An 18,640-nucleotide genomic window follows, 5' to 3' on the forward strand; every position below is an offset into this window, starting at 1 on the left:
CACGGGCTTAGGCAGGAATCTCCCCATGTTTCTGCAGGTGGGGCTGCAAAAATATTGACTCAGGAACTCGGTTCATTTTATTAGTCTCATGTTCGTCTGTGTGTGTGTGTGTGTGTGTGTGTGTGTGGATGACGCACAGCAGCTGGAATCTATTCTCATTCTCAAGTAGCCATCATCCAGAAAGCTCCTCTCCTCCCTTCTCTTAAAATTCATCTGCTGAAGCTCAGTGAAAATAATAAAAAAAAAATTAGGTAGTCAGTGTCTCCTTGGAAACAAGGTTTTTAAACCTTTTTTTAAAGTTTGACAGTACTCGGCTTTAATTAAACACTACAGGGCTACAGTGTCCGTGTGAGGAGAAAATGGACGTTGTCTTTGTTTAACATGAGAAGTAACTAGAAAAGTTTGACTGAGACTGTAACAGGAAATGTATTGTCTTTGTTTTCCGTTTTCCATTTTAATCACATCCCCAGAGAACATTATTTCACTTACACTAGGATCAGCACAGAAAGCCTGAAATCTGTGATATTGTATTGTGACTTAAATATCCTGATAATAGCGTATTGTGACTTAAATATCATGATAATATCGTATCGTGACATAAATATCATGATAATATCGCATTGTGACATAAATATCATGATAATATCGTATCGTGACATAAATATGATAATATCATATTGTGACATAAATATCATGATAATATCGTATCGTGACATAAATATGATAATATTGTATTGTGACATAAATATAATGATAATATCGTATTGTGACATAAATATCATGATAATATCGTATTGTGACATACATATCATGATAATATTGTATTGTGACATAAATATCATGATAATATCGTATCGTGACTTAAATATCATGATAATATCGTATCGTGACATAAATATGATAATATCGTATTGTGACATAAATATCATGATAATATCGCATTGTGACATAAATATCATGATAATATCGTATCGTGACATAAATATGATAATATCGTATTGTGACATAAATATCATGATAATATCGTATCGTGACATAAATATGATAATATTGTATTGTGACATAAATACCATGATAATATCGTATTGTGACATACATATCATGATAATATCGTATTGTGACATAAATATCATGATAATATCGTATCGTGACTTAAATATCATGATAATATCGTATCGTGACACACACCCCTTCTTCCCAAGCTTCATCCAAACGTGGTCTCTTCAGGTTTCAAAAATTCAACACAGAGTGAGAAATATTTGCTGCCTCATTGCTCTTCAAAAAAAATCAAAAATATTCAGGCCTAAGTTAATTATTGTTGTTTTCTGCTTCATGTCCACAAACCAAACATTCAGTTTTCATGACTTCTTTGTTCTGGGCAGCAAAGAATCCAGGACATATTCACATTTAAGAAGCTCATAAATCAGAGAAACTTGACATTTCACGATGACGTCAGCAGAAATTTGATTTATTGATTGATTCTACGCGGTGTTTAAAGGCAGTTAATATAAAAAAAGTGGTACTGAATTATTGTGTAGCACCTTCATAACACTTCTTATACATTTAATTCTAAATATAGTGTGTGTGCCAGGAGCCACTCAGACATGCAGCAGAGTCTGTCTCAGCACAGTAGAGGCCCGAAGTGGTTTAATGGCTTGGAAATGGAGCTCTGGTTAGTTTCCTTAACACCTGATAACCCCCCCCCCACCCACCACACCACCATACACACACACACACACAGGGAGAGATCGCTTTGGGATCAGTGTGAAAAATGGCTGTGAATGTCTCGCTGCTTTTACTTTTAAGCAGATGTGGGTGAACGATAACAGAGTGAGTGAGACACGACGGAGCGTGCTGGGAGTGCAGATGGTCGACGAGATACCTGTGAAGTAGCATCGGCGCTGTGAAGTCGAGCGTTTAAAGAACGACGCGTATAACGTTCATGTTATAGTGCTTTTCCACTATACAGTTCCAGCACGATTCGCCTCGACTCTACTTGTCGTAGCACAGCTGTGTGAAACTGCCGTGACGTTGTTGTTTTATACACGACACAAATTAAATTGAATCACTAGAATTAGTTGATTTGAAAAGATTTTTCACAGAATCGTTCAGCCGTCACTGAACTGAAATATCACGGGCTTTCCCACACGGACTGTGATTCAGCTCACGATCGCCAGCTACACCAGACTCCACGAGATTTTTTTAAGCCTTTTTAACTGATTTATAGTTTGTCATTGTTCGGTTTGATTCTTGTGTTGCACATCGCGCTCGCTAACTTTTCCAGTGACGACGCTCTCTGTCCTGTTGACGTCACATTTTAGTATCGACTCGGCTCACTTGGAACCTCCTCAGAGCAGATCAGATACGATCACTGATGGAAATGCAAAAAACCCCGAGTCGAGTCGTGCTGGAACTGTGTCGTGGAAAAGCGCCATTATACTCCTATTTAATTTACTTTTATATAAAAGACGAGCTATCAAAATGAAACGCAAACCTTTTTTGGCGTTCGTAGAGGTTTTCATAAAGACGTCGTCGCATTGTCCGCTGTCTGAACAGACAATGAGACGGACACTAATACTGTAATTCCAGCAGTGTAATGATACAGGACGTGTTTGACTGTTTCTAGGTTGTTCTGTAGATTTCATGACAAAGCCACGTCTTCCTGTTGGTGTCTGTTTTGCGTGCGTGCGTGCGTGCATGTATGAAGGTGTGAAGTAATTTTTTTTTTTTTTAAAGTTTACAAGCAGGAAAACAAAAGTTTTAAGTGTTTTTCTACACATGTAAAAGAGACACGAGCACGAGGAGGCAAATGTCTATGTTTTACAATCAGTTAGTGAAGTTTACTCTCTCTGTCTTTTTCATTCACACACACAGATGTGACCTTTGACCCTGTCTCTGCAAGGTCTTTGACCCCGAGGCGTTAGTCAGAGAGCATGATGGGTAGATTTAGAAGTCAGGCTTTATCTCCTGTGCTGTTCGCTGTCTTCTTAGACACATCACATGGATGAGCTGTCGACTCAACTACGAGAGTGTGAGGACTGCATTAAAATTTTGATACCATTAATTGTTTAATGATTATTTAGCATTTTAAATGATTTTTTTTTTTTTACTTATTTATTAACGATAAATCCATCATGAAATTATATATATACAACTATTTTGATCATCGATTAATCAGTTTTTTGTGTTGTTTTTGCTCCATATAACAAAGAAATTAGTGATTTTTTTATTTTTCAACATTCTCTGACATCGACTTATCAATCAATGATGATAAGTAATCGTAATCCAGTAATCCAGCTATTTAAGTTTTTGGAGTTATTTTTTCGTTTGAGATTAAGAACAGAAATATCATAATTAATACCAGGACTTAACTTTTGACACATTTAACTCGATATCTTTAACTTTTGATATATCAGTTTAAAAAAGGATGAATATACCACGGGTGGTAATAAGCAATATTTAAGTCACAATATGATATTATCATGATATTTATGTCACATTACCATATTTAAGTCACAGTATGATATTGCAATATTTAAGTCACAGTATGATATTGCAATATTTAAGTCACATCATCATGATATTTATGTCACATCGTCATGATATTTATGCCACAATATGATATTATCTCTATATTTGTCACAGTAAGATATTATCATGATATTAAAGTCGCTGTATGATTTTATCATATTTAAGTCACATTACTATGATATTTACATCACAGTATGATATTATCGCAATATTTAAGTCACATTACCATATTTAAGTCACAGTATGATATTGCAATATTTAAGTCACAGTATGACATTATCGCGATATTTAAGTCACAGTGATATTATCATGATATTTAAGTCACAGTATGATATTGCAATATTTAAGTCACAGTATGATATTATCATGATATTTAAGTCACAGTATGATATTATCATGATATTTAAGTCACAGTATGATACTGCAATATTTAAGTCACAGTATGATATTATCGCGATATTTAAGTCACATCATATCTAAGTCACAGTATGATATTATCGTGATATTTAAGTCACATTATCATATTTAAGTCATAGCATGATATTATCACGACATGTACAGTATCACAATATTTAGTGTCTCAAAAGTGACATAATGTAGCTATCAAAATATTCAATATTTGACTGTAATGGATTTGTCGCCCACCCCTAGAAAATACATCAGCTGCCTTTTTTTTGTTGAACATTTTATCCCTGAAAACTAAATTTGTTTTTGCTCTTTTAGACTCCAGCAAACTTATCTTTGACTTTTCTGCTCTGCCCTTTCTTGTGACTAATCTGTAGACATGGGATATGTTTGTACTGTTGATACAGTCGTACCAGAACGTTCTATATCTGCTTCTATATTCAGACTGGATCTTATCACAGGAGAACTGAGAACACATTTTATTTTATGTTTGTTGTTGACAGTTGGGTGAAATGTCGGGTAATGAGTATTAGTAGATACTGTAGTTTTACTGTTGGTGTCTGCAGTGCATCAGTCACCACCAGCTACACACACTGTTTTTCTTTCCCAGCAGGAATTTATCTAACTGATAAACCTTATCTGTGCTTACTGTGTTGGCCTAATTTTGAGTGTGTTTGTGTTCCGGTCTTACCTGTGTGGGACAGATTTGTTGACAACAGTCCAGTTAATTGGGGATGATTTGTGAACTTGTTCTAATTCCTTAAAAACACTTGATTAACCGATTTGTCAAAATAGTTAATAATCGATTCACCGAGTAATTGTTTCAGCCCTAATCTCAACTGACATAGGGCGAAAGGCGGGGGTCACCTTGGACAGATCGCCAGTGCATAGTTTTTGAATTCTCTAGGTATCGCAAACTGGTCTAGGAGTTGCGGTAATGAGAAGTATGCATGCCAAAGTACGGATGGGAATTGGTACCGGTTAAAATCACTGGATCGGATATCAGGCAGATAAAAATATAAGATCATACACAATCCAAAATTCCTTTATACTATATCGTATGCTTCTCTTTACGCTGACTGTAAAAATGTAAATAAAAAATGGCTAAATGTTTTGGGCTATCGGTAGTTTGTGTTATTGGTATCGGACACAAAAAAGTACTATCGCTCCATTCCTGTGCAAAATCCAAGATTTAAATGTGTTTTTCTCCAGTTGGAATGAGATTAATCTGAGGTTTTTATTAGTTACTGCTTTGATTATTAATCAGTTTGAGTTTTTTTTCCCATAATTGAAACAAGTTCTCTGATTTTCTAGCTTCTTAAATGTGAATATTCTTTGGTTTCTTTGCTCCATTTAACAAGGAAATCATTAAAACCATCATTTTTTAGTTTGTGGACAAAACAAAACGTTTGAGAACATCATTATTTCCAGGTTTGGGAAACCTTTTTCAAAGTTTTACTGTAGTTTATTTGGTGAATTAGCCTCAGACTGAGGTAACCGTGCTTATCATGTCTGACAGAAAGAGTCCAGCCGTCAAACAGCTGAGACTTTGCAGCGTCAGCTTCACTGAGAGTGACACTGCGTGCATGCGTGCGTGCGTGCGCGTGTGTGTTACAGGCTGTTGTTTTGGTGACATAAATGCTGCATTAGCATTTCCTGTCAGACCATGTGCTGTTTGCTAAATAATAAAAGCTGTCTGGGATTATTATTATTACTCGAGTGAAAGCTGCTGAAGGGATCAAGTCAACAACAGTGTGTTCTTGTTTTGCCCTCGTGGTTCACAGTTTGCACACATTTGAGCATTGGATTTAAAAAATGCAAGATATTTCACTTAATTATAAAATGAAAGTGTTTGCTTTGACACGAAACGATGATGCAATACATGTTTTACAATAAAAATGTTGATATTTATTATGCCAAATATGTCAAAAACACACATTTAAGTGCATGGGCCGTGAGTTTGAGACCTCTCCTCTTATCCATTATTTACATCTTTTCACTTTTATTATATAACATCACCAATAAATCACTATATCCAGTGAATATTAGGAGTGAAAAGGAGCTGTGTTTGAGTCGTGTGTACTTACGATTATCAGGTTCATAATAATGATGTTTGTTTGTTTGTTTGTTTGTGTGTTTTTTGTTTTTTTTTAACGAGGCAATGCTGTGTCGTTTGTTGCTGGTGGTAAGAAACCGTCTTCACCACTGCAACAACAAGACATTACAAGATGAAACTGAAACTCAAACAGTAATTAACATGATTCACTCGTACAGTTACATCACCGTGTCATGACACAAATTTCAGAGTCATTGTAGTTAATGTAGTTCAGAGGCAGAGTCTTGTATTGTAGATTTGAATAAATTCTGTAATAAGTAGAAGTTGGACTTTTTGCTGATATCTGATTATATATACCGTTATATCGGGAGTTTTGGGCTGATAAACTATACCGATATATATGTTTTACGCTGTGTCCAACTGCAACTCGTGAGATGTAGATGAAATAAGTAAAAATGTAAAAATAATAGCTATAGAGGGCACTAACATGGAAGAAAAGGACGTATCATCATCTCAATCAGCCCACTGATTTAGTCATTAGTGCGTCATTAGTCATTAGTATCCGATAATTATGTCACATCATCGTGATATTTATGCCACAATATGATATTATCTCTATATTTATGTCACATTATAACATTTCAAAGCCGATATCGGCCGATACCGATATCGTGCCTGTTGTACATTGTGCTTCCTTGAAGAAAAGTCGAGCAATAACATGGGTTTTTCTGTGGCTAATGTTGATTTTTTGTTGATGAAATGTTGAGATCTTCCCTCCATCTGATAAAATTAAACAGTTTAGTGGAAATGATCATTATTTACACAATTATTTTCAAATACATGAAACCGGACATCAAAAAACTAAAAATATAAATAAATAACTTTTGGATTAAAAATAGGTGATATATTAGGTCTATGAGAACAAAAATGTCTAATTTGTAATAACTGGATGATTAATAACTAATAATTGGTGATTGTCAATTGTTTAAAAATGGCAACTGTTGTCAATTCATGTACTACTAAGTTGTGTAAACGTGTGTGTGTGTGTGTAGGACTGGACCATTTCTGTCAACATGTGGGTGTGGGAATGACTGATAACATGGGATGAGTCAGTCGGACTGTACCATGTCCTGCAGGTGAACGGGGGTGGGTGGGGTGGAGTTTTGTTGTTGCCGTTGTGCTCGTGCTAGACTTGAACTTTAATCCGTTTGCACTCGTCTGTGACTGTGGTTGCACCGGTGTTAATTATCCACTGGCTGGCTCTGAGTGAGTGAAGTGGTCTGGTGTCTCCACAGCAACCGTTACCAACGGTTACACAAGCGGCTGACAGCGCCGATGACCCACATTCCAGCCGTAAATCACAACACACACACACATTCCCGGCTCCACCCTCTTCTATCGAAACTATGCTCAGCGTTTCCACTTTGCCTGGAAGAGTCTATCAAACACGGGGCGGGGGGGGAGAGTTTTCCTTTTGTTAACGGCCGTTTCTGTTTACTTGTATGAATCAGTCTTTACGCTCCCTTTATTTACCGTGTTCTCTCAGCTCCTCTGGTATCTGGTTTGTTTTGTGTGTTTAGTTGTTCTTTAACACTTTAATCAATACACAAGAGTGTTTTGAAAGAAAGTGAAAAAATAAATAAAACGGCATATGAATTCTGAGATTCACGTCGGATTTCTGAGAAGTCAGAATTCTGAGGAAAAAGTCAGAGTTATGAGGAAAAAAAAGGCAGAATTCTCAGATTCTGAGAAGTCAGAATTTTTTAGGAACAAAGTCTGAGAAAGAATTCATGGTGTTTTGTTTTTTTTCCCCCATGTGGCCCTAATTCTCTTCCATTAATCAACAGCTGATTTGATAATTGTAATTTTTAGTTTAAAAACAAAGGTTCTCATTAAGTGTGAATATTTTCAGTTTTCTCACCTCCTCTCGTCACTTATGACCTCACACTATGAGCATATTCATCATTGATTCATCATTGATTCATCTGTCAGGTGTTTTCTTGATTAATCCTTTAGTTGTTTACATCATAAAATGCAGAATAGTTGACTCAGTTTCCTGTCAATGTAAATGACTTCCGTTCACTATTCTTTATAAATTTATAAAGAAGTTAATATAAGTCAAATTGTTTCCCATATGATTGTTTCTGTAAAGGAGAAGTTTATTGTGAAAGGACCTCGTCTGCATGCGACAAAAGGGATGCTGACAGAAAAGGCCGTTAAGAAAATGGAGAACAAAGTTGTTTTGTCAATGTCCACGGCTAATTAACGTATTGATCTGTGTGTTTCGGTTCAGCTCTAAGTGTCGGTTTGAGGTTTGTTCAGTGTCAATACGTGTGAAAGGACCACACGTCCACATTCATCCTTTTAAAGCCAGACGCTAAGATCAAGAAACCACTTTATATTCACCTTTTAAGACCCTTAAATCACAGATTTCTCATTAATCTTCTATCAAAATAGTTGGTGATTAATGTGGTTATCGATTAATACTCGATTTCATGGCTGCAGCTCGACATGTATGTGACACAGAGGCCACAGGAGGACGTTCTGAGTGTAGAAATAATCTAGTTAAGTCCGGTTTAAACCTTCAACTCAGGTCACCTCGCTCTCAGCCGGTCAGCCTCGGCTGTAGGTCGTACACACTCGATCGATCTGTCACCTTTACAACGTGTCTGCCCTCCTTTAATGCCACCAAGGTCTCTGTGAAATCTAAAATTTCAAAATGTCTTTTATTGACATCCAGACACCTTTAACTGTCTGTAAATAATAATGTTTTATTACTGTTTTTATGATGTAATGTGTAATGCTCTTGAGGCTGGAGATGTTACGTGTAATAAGACGATCCTGTTCTCCTGCAAACTCCATGAGGAGCGAAATGTCAGCTTACACATTTATACTGTACATACAGTGGCCTCTCGTGTGTGTGTGTGTGTGTGTGTGTGTGTGTGTGTGTGTGTGTGTGTGTGTGTGTGTGTGGTAAGTGTAGGTAAAGAAGCTCAAACACAACATGTGCTTTATTTAATGAGTTAGTACGTGGTGGAAAGAGCTGTGTCATTTTGGTTTTAATTAGAGAGGAAAATAAGAATTCTCCTCCAAACAGAAGCTGCATTTAAACCCGAGTAAATGTAAGTAATTAACTCAGTGTTTACCAGATTAACTCTGTAAACTACACAAATTACAGGCAGTATAATGCGTTCCATTTGTAGTCAGGGACGCCCCCCCCACCAAACTCGGATTTACCATCTCGGGAACAACCTCTATAATATTTATTTGACTGTAAATTAGTTGTAAACATAGTACTTTTTAACTTTTAACCATTTGCTACGATGTTAGTTTGGGCAAAATACCAGGTCACGTTTGTATATCAGGTGTGACGTCACTTCTAGTTCCGTGATTATTCGATAATTAAAATTAAAACAAGTTTTTCTGCTTTTTTTAGCTTCTTAAATATGAATATTTTCTGGTTTCTTTGCTCCGTATAAGAAAGAAATCCTTAAAACTGACCAGTTCTGGTTTGTGGACAAAACCAGACATTTGAGAACATTCTTTTTCATTCATTTCATTTTCTGACATTTTACGGACTAAACAAGTGGGGAGAGTGGGGAGCTGTGTGAGGTTCTCGGTGAGACGATCGTCGAGCTAAAGATGCACAGTATTGGACTCCATAAATCGGGATATTGCAGTCGCTGGTGTTTGACCAGAGAGGACAGTGTATGTGCCAATTCTTATTAAAAACATATAGAATTTGAATACTTGACACTGAAATGTGAAGATTTTGCACCTGCATCAGCAACTAAATCCACATACTCACAGGTTTACACCTGAATATAAGTTTAGTTACACCTTGAAAACAGTGCAGAGGTCGTCGTGTGTAGGTTGACAGTGGAGGTCAGTGAATGTCATCTCGGCTCCACCTGCTGTTGCTCGCCGCCTCCTGGCTCTCAGCCAGTGATGCTTCTGTTGTCCTGTGACGGTCAAAGCTGCCGAAACTCGACTGTACACTTCAGTCCACTGCTTTTTAAACATTGTTTTCTTCTCTTTTTTTCTTTTCCAGGACTTGGAATTCCACGGTGTGATGAGGTTCTACTTCCAGGACCGCGTCGCCGGCAACTTTGCCACCAAGTGCATCAGAGTCTCCAGCACGGCAACAACGCAGGACGTCATCGAGACGTTAGCGGAGAAGTTCAGGCCGGACATGAGGATGCTCTCCTCGCCGAAATACTCCCTGTACGAAGTTCACGTCAGTGGCGGTGAGTTCCTCAGATTAACGTCAGGATAATAATACGAATAAGACTTTGACATAGTTGGCTCAGTCCGGCTGTCGGTCATTGGTGTGTGTGTGTGTTTGTGTGTGTGTTAGAAGAGCGTCAGCTGGACCTGGACGAGAAGCCTCTGGTTGTTCAGCTGAACTGGAACAAAGACGACAGAGAAGGACGCTTCGTCCTGAAGAACGAGAACGACATCCAGCCTAAGGTTAGCTGCTCTGCCCGATTGCCTGTGTTTAACGGGAACATTCACCTCATGTTCATAATGACCTCTGACCCTAACCCCGACACAGTGAGCATAATCCAAATCCAGGAGGAAGCTCCACAGAGTCTCCAAAACGCACCTCATTCATCTTTCTCTTTTTCTCCCAGAAGAGCCAGAGTAACGGACCCGAGAAGGAGAAGGATGGAGTGATTCAGAACTTCAAGAGGACGCTGTCCAAGAAGGAGAAGAAGAAGGAGAAGAAGAGGGAGAAGGAGTTTGCCCGTATCCCCGACGGAGATGATCAGACGCTCAGCCGAGAGGACGGGTAACACACACACACACTCACAGTTATCAGTCTCTCTCTGTCCTGCTCAGACATCCTCTCAGTCCTCGGAGACCGTCTTATTTTTACTTCTCCCAATGCCAAGAAAAGCACAGAAGTCTCCAGAAGAGGAAGGAGTAGTGATTTAAACTTTGACCTTCCTCGTCCTCCATCCACCCTCTCTCTCTCTCTCTCTCTACTCATTCTGTCATTTCATTCATCTGACTTCATTTTTTTTTTTTTTTTGCTGCTGTTCAGGGAAAACAGTCGCCTGGCAGCGGAGGTCTACAAGGACATGCCCGAGACCAGCTTCACCAGGACCATCTCCAACCCAGAGGTGGTGATGAAGAGGAGGCGTCAGCAGAAGCTGGAGAAGCGCATGCAGGAGTTCATGAGCAGCGACGGGAGGCCCGACTCAGGTCATTATCAACTCTTTACTGTCCGAGCTTCTTCTCTCTCGAAGGATGGACAAGTTCTCAGGTCTAAACTCAGGAAATTTTGCAGTCGCGGTGGAAAATTTCCAAGTGTATCAGGTCACAACAAACAAACCGTTGTAGGGGCTATGACTTAGACGGCCGTTAAACTTCTATTTTTGTCAGGTCACTCTGGACAAGGAAGGGATTAAAAGTTACCGAAAGCTTCACTTTGAAACACCAGTGATGTGAGTACCGTGCTATCGCTGCTCGCGTCAATATTTTTAATTATTTTCTGGCAAAATTGCAGCATCTCTTTGCCCTGATCTGAGAAAAAAACAGAAACAACAAAGCTTAGTGCTGACGATAAAAGTCATGTTATAAAGAAAACTGCTGAAGTCGTGCAAAGTTCCCCGGACCTTCATTGGATTTATGGTCATGAAATTGGAGATGGAGGAAAAGCTACAACAACCGTTTTTCTATCACTTTTTTTATAGCGCAGTAAAAAGACAGGAGCCTTTTCTGAGTAAAGGACGTACAGAACCGTCCGTCTACAGTTCAGTAAATAAGAGACACATGGGGTCTATGGACAAAAGTAACGACCCGGCCGCCTACACGTGGGTATGCCTAAAAAGTGTGGAAATTAGCGCTGCAAGGCTCGGACCAAGTGTCAATTTGAAGTATTCCTTTGAGCATTGAGCAGACACTTTTATCCAAAGCGACTTATACAAAAGACGACTAAGCTACATAGAAGAAGTCTTGGAAAGAACTCCTCTAGGTAGGAACAGTGCACTGATGGAGGGTCAGAGTGCAGAGGTGGATCCAAGGACAAAAGACGCTCTTGGAAGAGCTGGGTCTTCAAGAGCTTCTTGTTCTGGTAGCGCTCGGTAGGTCATTCCACCAGCGTGGAATGACACAGGAAAAGAGTGTGGATTGGCACCACCAGACGACAATCCTTGGATGAACGGAGTAGTCGAGGGGTACATTGAGCCTTAAGGAGAGCATTTGAGAAGGTGGGAGCAGACCCATGAAGCACTTTCTAGCCTAGCATCAGTGATTTGAATTTGATTCACACGTTTAATGGTGGCGTTCTGGACCATCTGTAGCGGTTTCAAAGCACAGGACGGGAGACCTAGTGGAGGCAGGACATGACCAGAGCCTGGGTAGCCTGTTGAGTTACGGACGGCCTGATATTTCTTATACTGAATTGTGAAAAGCAACATGACTGGACTGTAAAAGTCAACTGGTCATCAATCATGACACCCAAGGTTCTACTGCAGTGGTTGTGATTGGTTTGCTGTGGATTTGTCGGATGATTGGCAAAGGACTTCAGGGTTTGGGTAAGAAACCACTTCGGAATGATATCAGCGGCTTAACTGAAGACAGAATCAGGATCGTCTCAAAAAAGACGCACCATACGTGTCATATGACTCAAACAAGCAAACACGCCGCACGGTTTGTGTTCGTGTGACTCGGGACGTTTCCTAATCGTCCTGCCAAACAAGACAGATGGACCAAAAACAGCTTTAACCGCTGTCCACACACACACACACACTGGGACAGAATGGCCTGTGGTCAGACAGTGACGTCCTCTCAACGTCTATTTTAAAGAGCACTTTTTATGTAATGGCTCTGAAAGGCCCGTCTCTCCTGTGGGTTTAAGTAAGGTGATCATTTGTAGTCGACGCGTCACAGTCACGCGGCCTCCACAGGAAAATGTGGTTCATTACAGCTTTTATGAGCAATAACTCCACTTTCTGTTTTTATTCACTCATTTTATATACTTGTAAAAAGAAAATGGAGTTTAGTTAGGGCTGATATTGAGACGAGATATGGTCTTAGATTTTTGGATATCGTCATATCGTGATTAAGGATCTGTGATGACTTTAAAGACTGTGGGATTGGGCTAAATACACGAAATATTATAAATATTGATTAAAAAGAATACATGGAATCAACAAAATTCTATTCAAAAATAAGTCACGTAAATAACATGTTTAATTTTAAGCTTCATTATTTGTGATTTTTTTAATGTATTTATAGTCAATTTCATTGTTTCTAACGTTTATACATAGAACTCAACATTACCACACACATCCTATACAAATCTGTAATTTATTTGTGAAATATTCCTCTTCAGACCAAGGTTAATTGGGGAAATTGAGTGAAAAGATCTACAACTTCTACAAATCTACAAAAATGGTGACTTTAAATGGCTGAAAGTTGATCATTTTGTTGTGCACAAAGGTTAATTTCACATTTATATAAATGTATGTATATATGTATGTGTATATGTATATATGTGTATATGTATGTGTATATGTATATATGTGTATATATATATACATACATATATACATATACATATATATGTATACATATGTATGTATGTGTGTATGTATGTATATATATATATATATATATATACACACACATCTCCTACGACCTAGTGCTGGGTGATATGGCCTTTTATTAATACCGCGATATATTTTTAGGCCATGTCACGATACACGATATATATCTCGCTATTTTGCCTTAGCCTTGAATTAACACTTTGATGCATACAATCACACCAGTATGATGATTCTATATGTCTACATTAAAACATTCTTGTTCATACTGCATTATATTAATATATGCTAATTTTAAACTTTCATGCAAAATAGGGGAAATCACAACAAAGTCAAAGTTAACAAAACTGTATTTAACAAAACAGTGAGTGGCAGCACTCTTCATTTTCTAGCGGGTGGTTTCTCAAATGATGACATAAATTTGATATACTGCTACATTTTGAAGCGACGCTTTTGCTACATATTTTGCATATCACCGTTGTTTTGCTGTTTTTCTTCTGAATTAATTCGTCCTCCATGTGTTACCATTAGCACCTGCTACCGCTTCCTTTCTGCTGGTCTCTGAGAGACGAGAAAGCGTGTGGGAAGCCTGGAGTTAAATGTCCGTGGCTAAAAGCAAATGTGTGACAACGTATACTTGAGTTTCACGATGTAGTCATTTTCTACATCGCACAGACAACAACCCGCGATATATCGAGTATATTCGATATATCACCCAGCCCTACTACGACCCATTTGTGGGTCTCAACCCAGTGTTTGTGAACCACTGCTGTATATCAGGTGCATATTATTTTAATAGACTTTATTTTTGGAAGCAAATACAAAACAGAGCAGAGCAATGTCACAAAAGACTTCCATTCCTCAAATTTTCTCACATTTTCACCCCTCCCACATTCCCACCCCATTCAAGGAGAGCAAAACTCTGTCCAACAATGAACAAACAATAGTATCATATCAATACAACATACAACAAATACACATGGAAAGAAAAAGAGAGAAAAAAAAAAAAATCTATCAATAATTAAAAATAAATAAATAATAAAATAAATCTAAAAGGGAGGGGGGGGCTCAGTCATCACAATCAGGCAGAGATGTCAAACATTCAATATGTTTTAAAAATGGTCTCCAAGTCCTCTCAAATGAACTTAAAGATCCATTCAGGGAAAACCTAAGCCTTTCCAGTCTAATGGACAATAGCAGCTCTTTCACCCATCTACTGTGAGATGGAGGATGAGGGTGTTTCCAGGTGAGGAGTATAAGCCGCCTGGCCAACAGGGTAGTAAATTTAAGAACAGTCTGCATAACTTTAGAGGAAATAGGCTGCAAAGGGGCACCAAACAAGGCCAGGAGAGGATCAGGAGTAATAACAGTGTCATATGCCATGCTAAGAGTTCTGAAGATTTCACACCAGAATGTGGAAAGCCTAGGACAGAACCAAAACATATGTGAATGGTCAGCTGGAGATTGTTTGCAGGTGCATATTATTAAAAAAAAAAAAAAAAAAAACTCTTTTATTGTCCTGCAGGAGGAACTTTGAGGATCTACGCCGACAGTCTGAAGCCCAACATCCCCTACAAGACCATCCTGCTCTCGACGAGAGACACGGCCGACTTCGCCGTGGTGGAGGCGCTGGAGAAGTACGGCCTGGAGAAGGAGAACCCCCGAGAGTACTGCATCGCCCGGGTAACCATCACTGCAGAGCCATGCTGCCTTTCACCTCATGAAGTGCATCCATCTTCTTTACGCTGACAATACTCGCCAGAAAATCCGATTCTAGAACCTGAGTCATGTGGGAAAATGGTCCCAGAGTTTCATTATGACATTACGCTGTCTGAGAGGCATCCTTTAATCCCAGCATCTTCTTTTCCTCTCATTTAATATATTTTAAATTAATCAAGCCCTTTTTTTTTTTTTTTGGAAATTGTCTCCAAGCGCACACACGCACGCACACACCGGTGTTCGACCTCTTTCCCATCGCTCCGCACCTTCACACCCTCCCAGTTCTACACTAAACATGACCTCTCTCCTCCCATCTTATGAATAAACACCTCCATCATCCTTCAGAGAGGCTGCAGAGAGGACAGACAAGGTCTCACACACACACACACACACACACACACACACACACACACACCAGACTGCTGGATTGACACAGAATGTTACTCGGCACATATACAAAAAAAATTTGGGAGGAATGCAGTTCAATTGCTTTCAGATGGAGCAGCAGCAGCAGCAGCAGCAGCAGCAGATGCTCCATGTCTGAGTGTCTGTCTGTGTCTGTGTGTTTCTCACACACACACACACACACACACACACACACACTTTACCCAACCCTTAAGCTCATCCTTCTCATCCTTAACCCTAATATCTAAAAAGCCTTCAGTGTTTCTCAAAATGTCCTCACTTCCTATGGTCATTAAGTATGTTGGCCCTCATAAAGATACACACACACAAACACGTTTGCACTGTATTCTAACCCTTAAACATTGCGGGGACATTTTGTAGACATCATAATGCGTTCCTTAACCCTTTAGCTAGCCCTCAAGCATCACCACAAAACATCTTAACTCTAACCCTAAAACTGAAGTTCTCAGAAGTCTTCAATGTGTCTTCACGAGGACACATTGAAGACTTCTGAGAACTACGTACACACACACACACACACACACACACACACACACACACAGTTGCACTTCATTTATAGTGCATTCCATAGCTAGTTACTCTAACCCTAAAACCAGGTCCTAACCCGCAAAAGCCCTTTTAAAAGAAGTGAAGACCACCCAAAATGTCCTCACTCCATAAGGTTTATAGGTTTTGGTCCTCACAAAGCTACAAATACAAGAACACACTCTTTTACAGCATTCCTGGTGAGGACACTCGTCGACCTAAGGCGTCCCCGAGTTATTTACCCAAACAATCTAATCCTAATACTTAAAATAACCCTAAACCATCTTTTTTATCCTAAAACACCTTCAAGGTTCCTCTAGTTTTTAATTTATTTTAATGACACTGCATTGACGTCCATTCATTCAGTACCTAATGATAACCAGGTACCACACTAACCTTAACCCCAATTCAAATTTTAGCCCTGAACTTGCTCAGAAATGAGCTTCTGCCTCATTAGGACCAGATTTTGTTGGTCCCCGTGAGGACGACTGGTCCTGACAAGGTCCATTCTTGGACAGTGAGGACACTCAAGATGTTGACCTGGTTGTTTTGTGTCTCGTTTCCTCGGCAGCAGGACGATAAGTCGGGGAAGGAGGCGATTCTGGACGACGCCGAGTGTCCACTGCAGATCTTCAGGGACTGGCCTGCGGACCGAGGTAACGCACGTACACACGCACGCAGGCACGCACACGCACACACACGCACACACACACACACTTTTTTTAACTCGGTCCTGCACATGTATGTATGTATGTATGTGTGTGTCAAACGCTTCTTATTGTAAGCTCTTACTTTTTTGGTCTCTACTGCCCCCTCCTGCTGCTCTACAGTCATTACAACTCTTCACTTCACATCGATGGAAACCACGTTTTATAGATGACAAACTGTCACAACAGCAACATTTGTGCATAATTGAGCTCTTCTGGCTGTTTTCCAACCCTTGTTTTGATGTAGAATCAGAATAAATGCCTTTTTCAAAAGATATTATATTGATAAATGATTCACAAATGAATTTGTTACACACAAAAATCTCAAAAGGTCTGCAACTCATCTGGAATGACTAGTTTAGATGATGATGGTGACATCCATCCATCCACATCGCTGTGCCAATCTCAGGTGACATAGGGCGAAAATGTCGTTTCCTGACATGGGGACGTGTGTTTTGTCTCGTCAGGAGCGCTCGTGTTCCAGCTGAAGAAGAGACCTCCGGACTACCAGGGCAGGAAGGGAAGGAAAGGGGACGAGAAGGGTCTGAGAGGGAGGGAGGGCAGCAGCAGCTCACTGCCGCCCGAGAAACTGCCTTATCTGGTGGAGCTGAGTCCAGGTAAAAAAACAACAACACACATGTGCACTCCTGTAGCTCCACGGCTCCTGTAGAGGAAGTTTAAACTGTTACAGCAGCAGCAGCAGCAGCAGCAAGTGTAGTACCAGGGACTGACCAGCAGGGTTTGACTCTTGTCTGAAGTCAGTGAATCATGTTTTTGTTTCCAGATGTTCTGTGGTTCTCTTGCTGCTGCTGCTGCTGCTGTCAGAACACACTTTACTGCATAAAACACACATCAAAATCCCATAGAGATAAACCTTGGGATTGTTTTTTATTGCCACATTATATTTATAGATTAAAGTGACAGTTATATGTAGTGTTGAATGTTTTAATTCATCACAACCAGTGCTGCCATTTACACACATGAATGAATTTAGGAATATGAAGGAAAAGTTTGTTTTTTTCCCACTTTGTAATTACTTGATTTACAGCAAGTAGATGAAGTTTTTCATAAAATAAAGGCCCTTTTTAAAAATGTCTTTTTTATATGTAGGAAGTATTTATTTTATTTGTTATGATTGAAAAGGATTAAGTAATTTTAACTCAACTTTTTAACTTCTATATCAGAATCAGAATCACCTTTATTGTCATTATACAGTGTACAACGAGATTAAACGACAGCTCTAGTAGTGCAAGTGAAGAGATAAGAGTAGAAGAAGAAACAACAAAACAGTGCACCAACACCTTCGACAAAATTAGAAGGATATGTAGTAAAAAAAAAAGTATTCATATATATCCACGCTGTGTCAAAGGAAAGCAAAATAAAACCTTTACCAACCATTTTTTCACACAGATTAAATAAATAATCCTGACTGTAGTCTTGAATCCTGTTTACAAACGTGTGCAGTAATATAACCTCCTTAGCAGAGGTAAAAACTGGGGAATATTACTAATTAAAAGTAAAAAAAAAGGGGGGTGGGGAACAATATCAGGTAAGTTGTAATAAATATCTCTGTGTATTTATATGAAGCTTGAAGCTTGAGCTGCTGAGTCCTGCTTTAACCCAATATTCAGCCCTAACAGCTCGTTATCTCTCTGCTACTGATGATGATGATTCCTTTGATTTTCTCCTTTTATAATCTGGCTGTCTGACCATCGCCC

The 18,640-nt window shown here is 39.2% G+C and overlaps 1 protein-coding gene across 32 annotated transcripts in view; it reads left to right on the plus strand.

Annotated features, from left to right (window-relative positions):
- The window catches only part of afdna (afadin, adherens junction formation factor a), a 104,636-nt gene that overhangs the window by 26,379 nt on the left and 59,617 nt on the right, over nt 1–18,640 (plus strand). For 23 of the 32 annotated variants that reach the window (XM_058613784.1, XM_058613794.1, XM_058613786.1 and 20 more), the window contains exons 2-8: nt 10,044–10,239; nt 10,350–10,462; nt 10,627–10,784; nt 11,040–11,200; nt 15,071–15,228; nt 16,787–16,871; nt 17,390–17,539. In XM_058613784.1, the coding sequence (XP_058469767.1) occupies nt 10,044–10,239; nt 10,350–10,462; nt 10,627–10,784; nt 11,040–11,200; nt 15,071–15,228; nt 16,787–16,871; nt 17,390–17,539 (1,021 nt within the window). The remainder of the gene's footprint in view (nt 1–10,043; nt 10,240–10,349; nt 10,463–10,626; nt 10,785–11,039; nt 11,201–15,070; nt 15,229–16,786; nt 16,872–17,389; nt 17,540–18,640) is intronic. The other 9 variants (XM_058613783.1, XM_058613812.1, XM_058613806.1 and 6 more) reach the window with 4 other exon arrangements.

Source organism: Solea solea, chromosome 17 (assembly GCF_958295425.1).
Source record: "Solea solea chromosome 17, fSolSol10.1, whole genome shotgun sequence".
Taxonomy (NCBI): Eukaryota; Metazoa; Chordata; class Actinopteri; order Pleuronectiformes; family Soleidae; genus Solea; species Solea solea.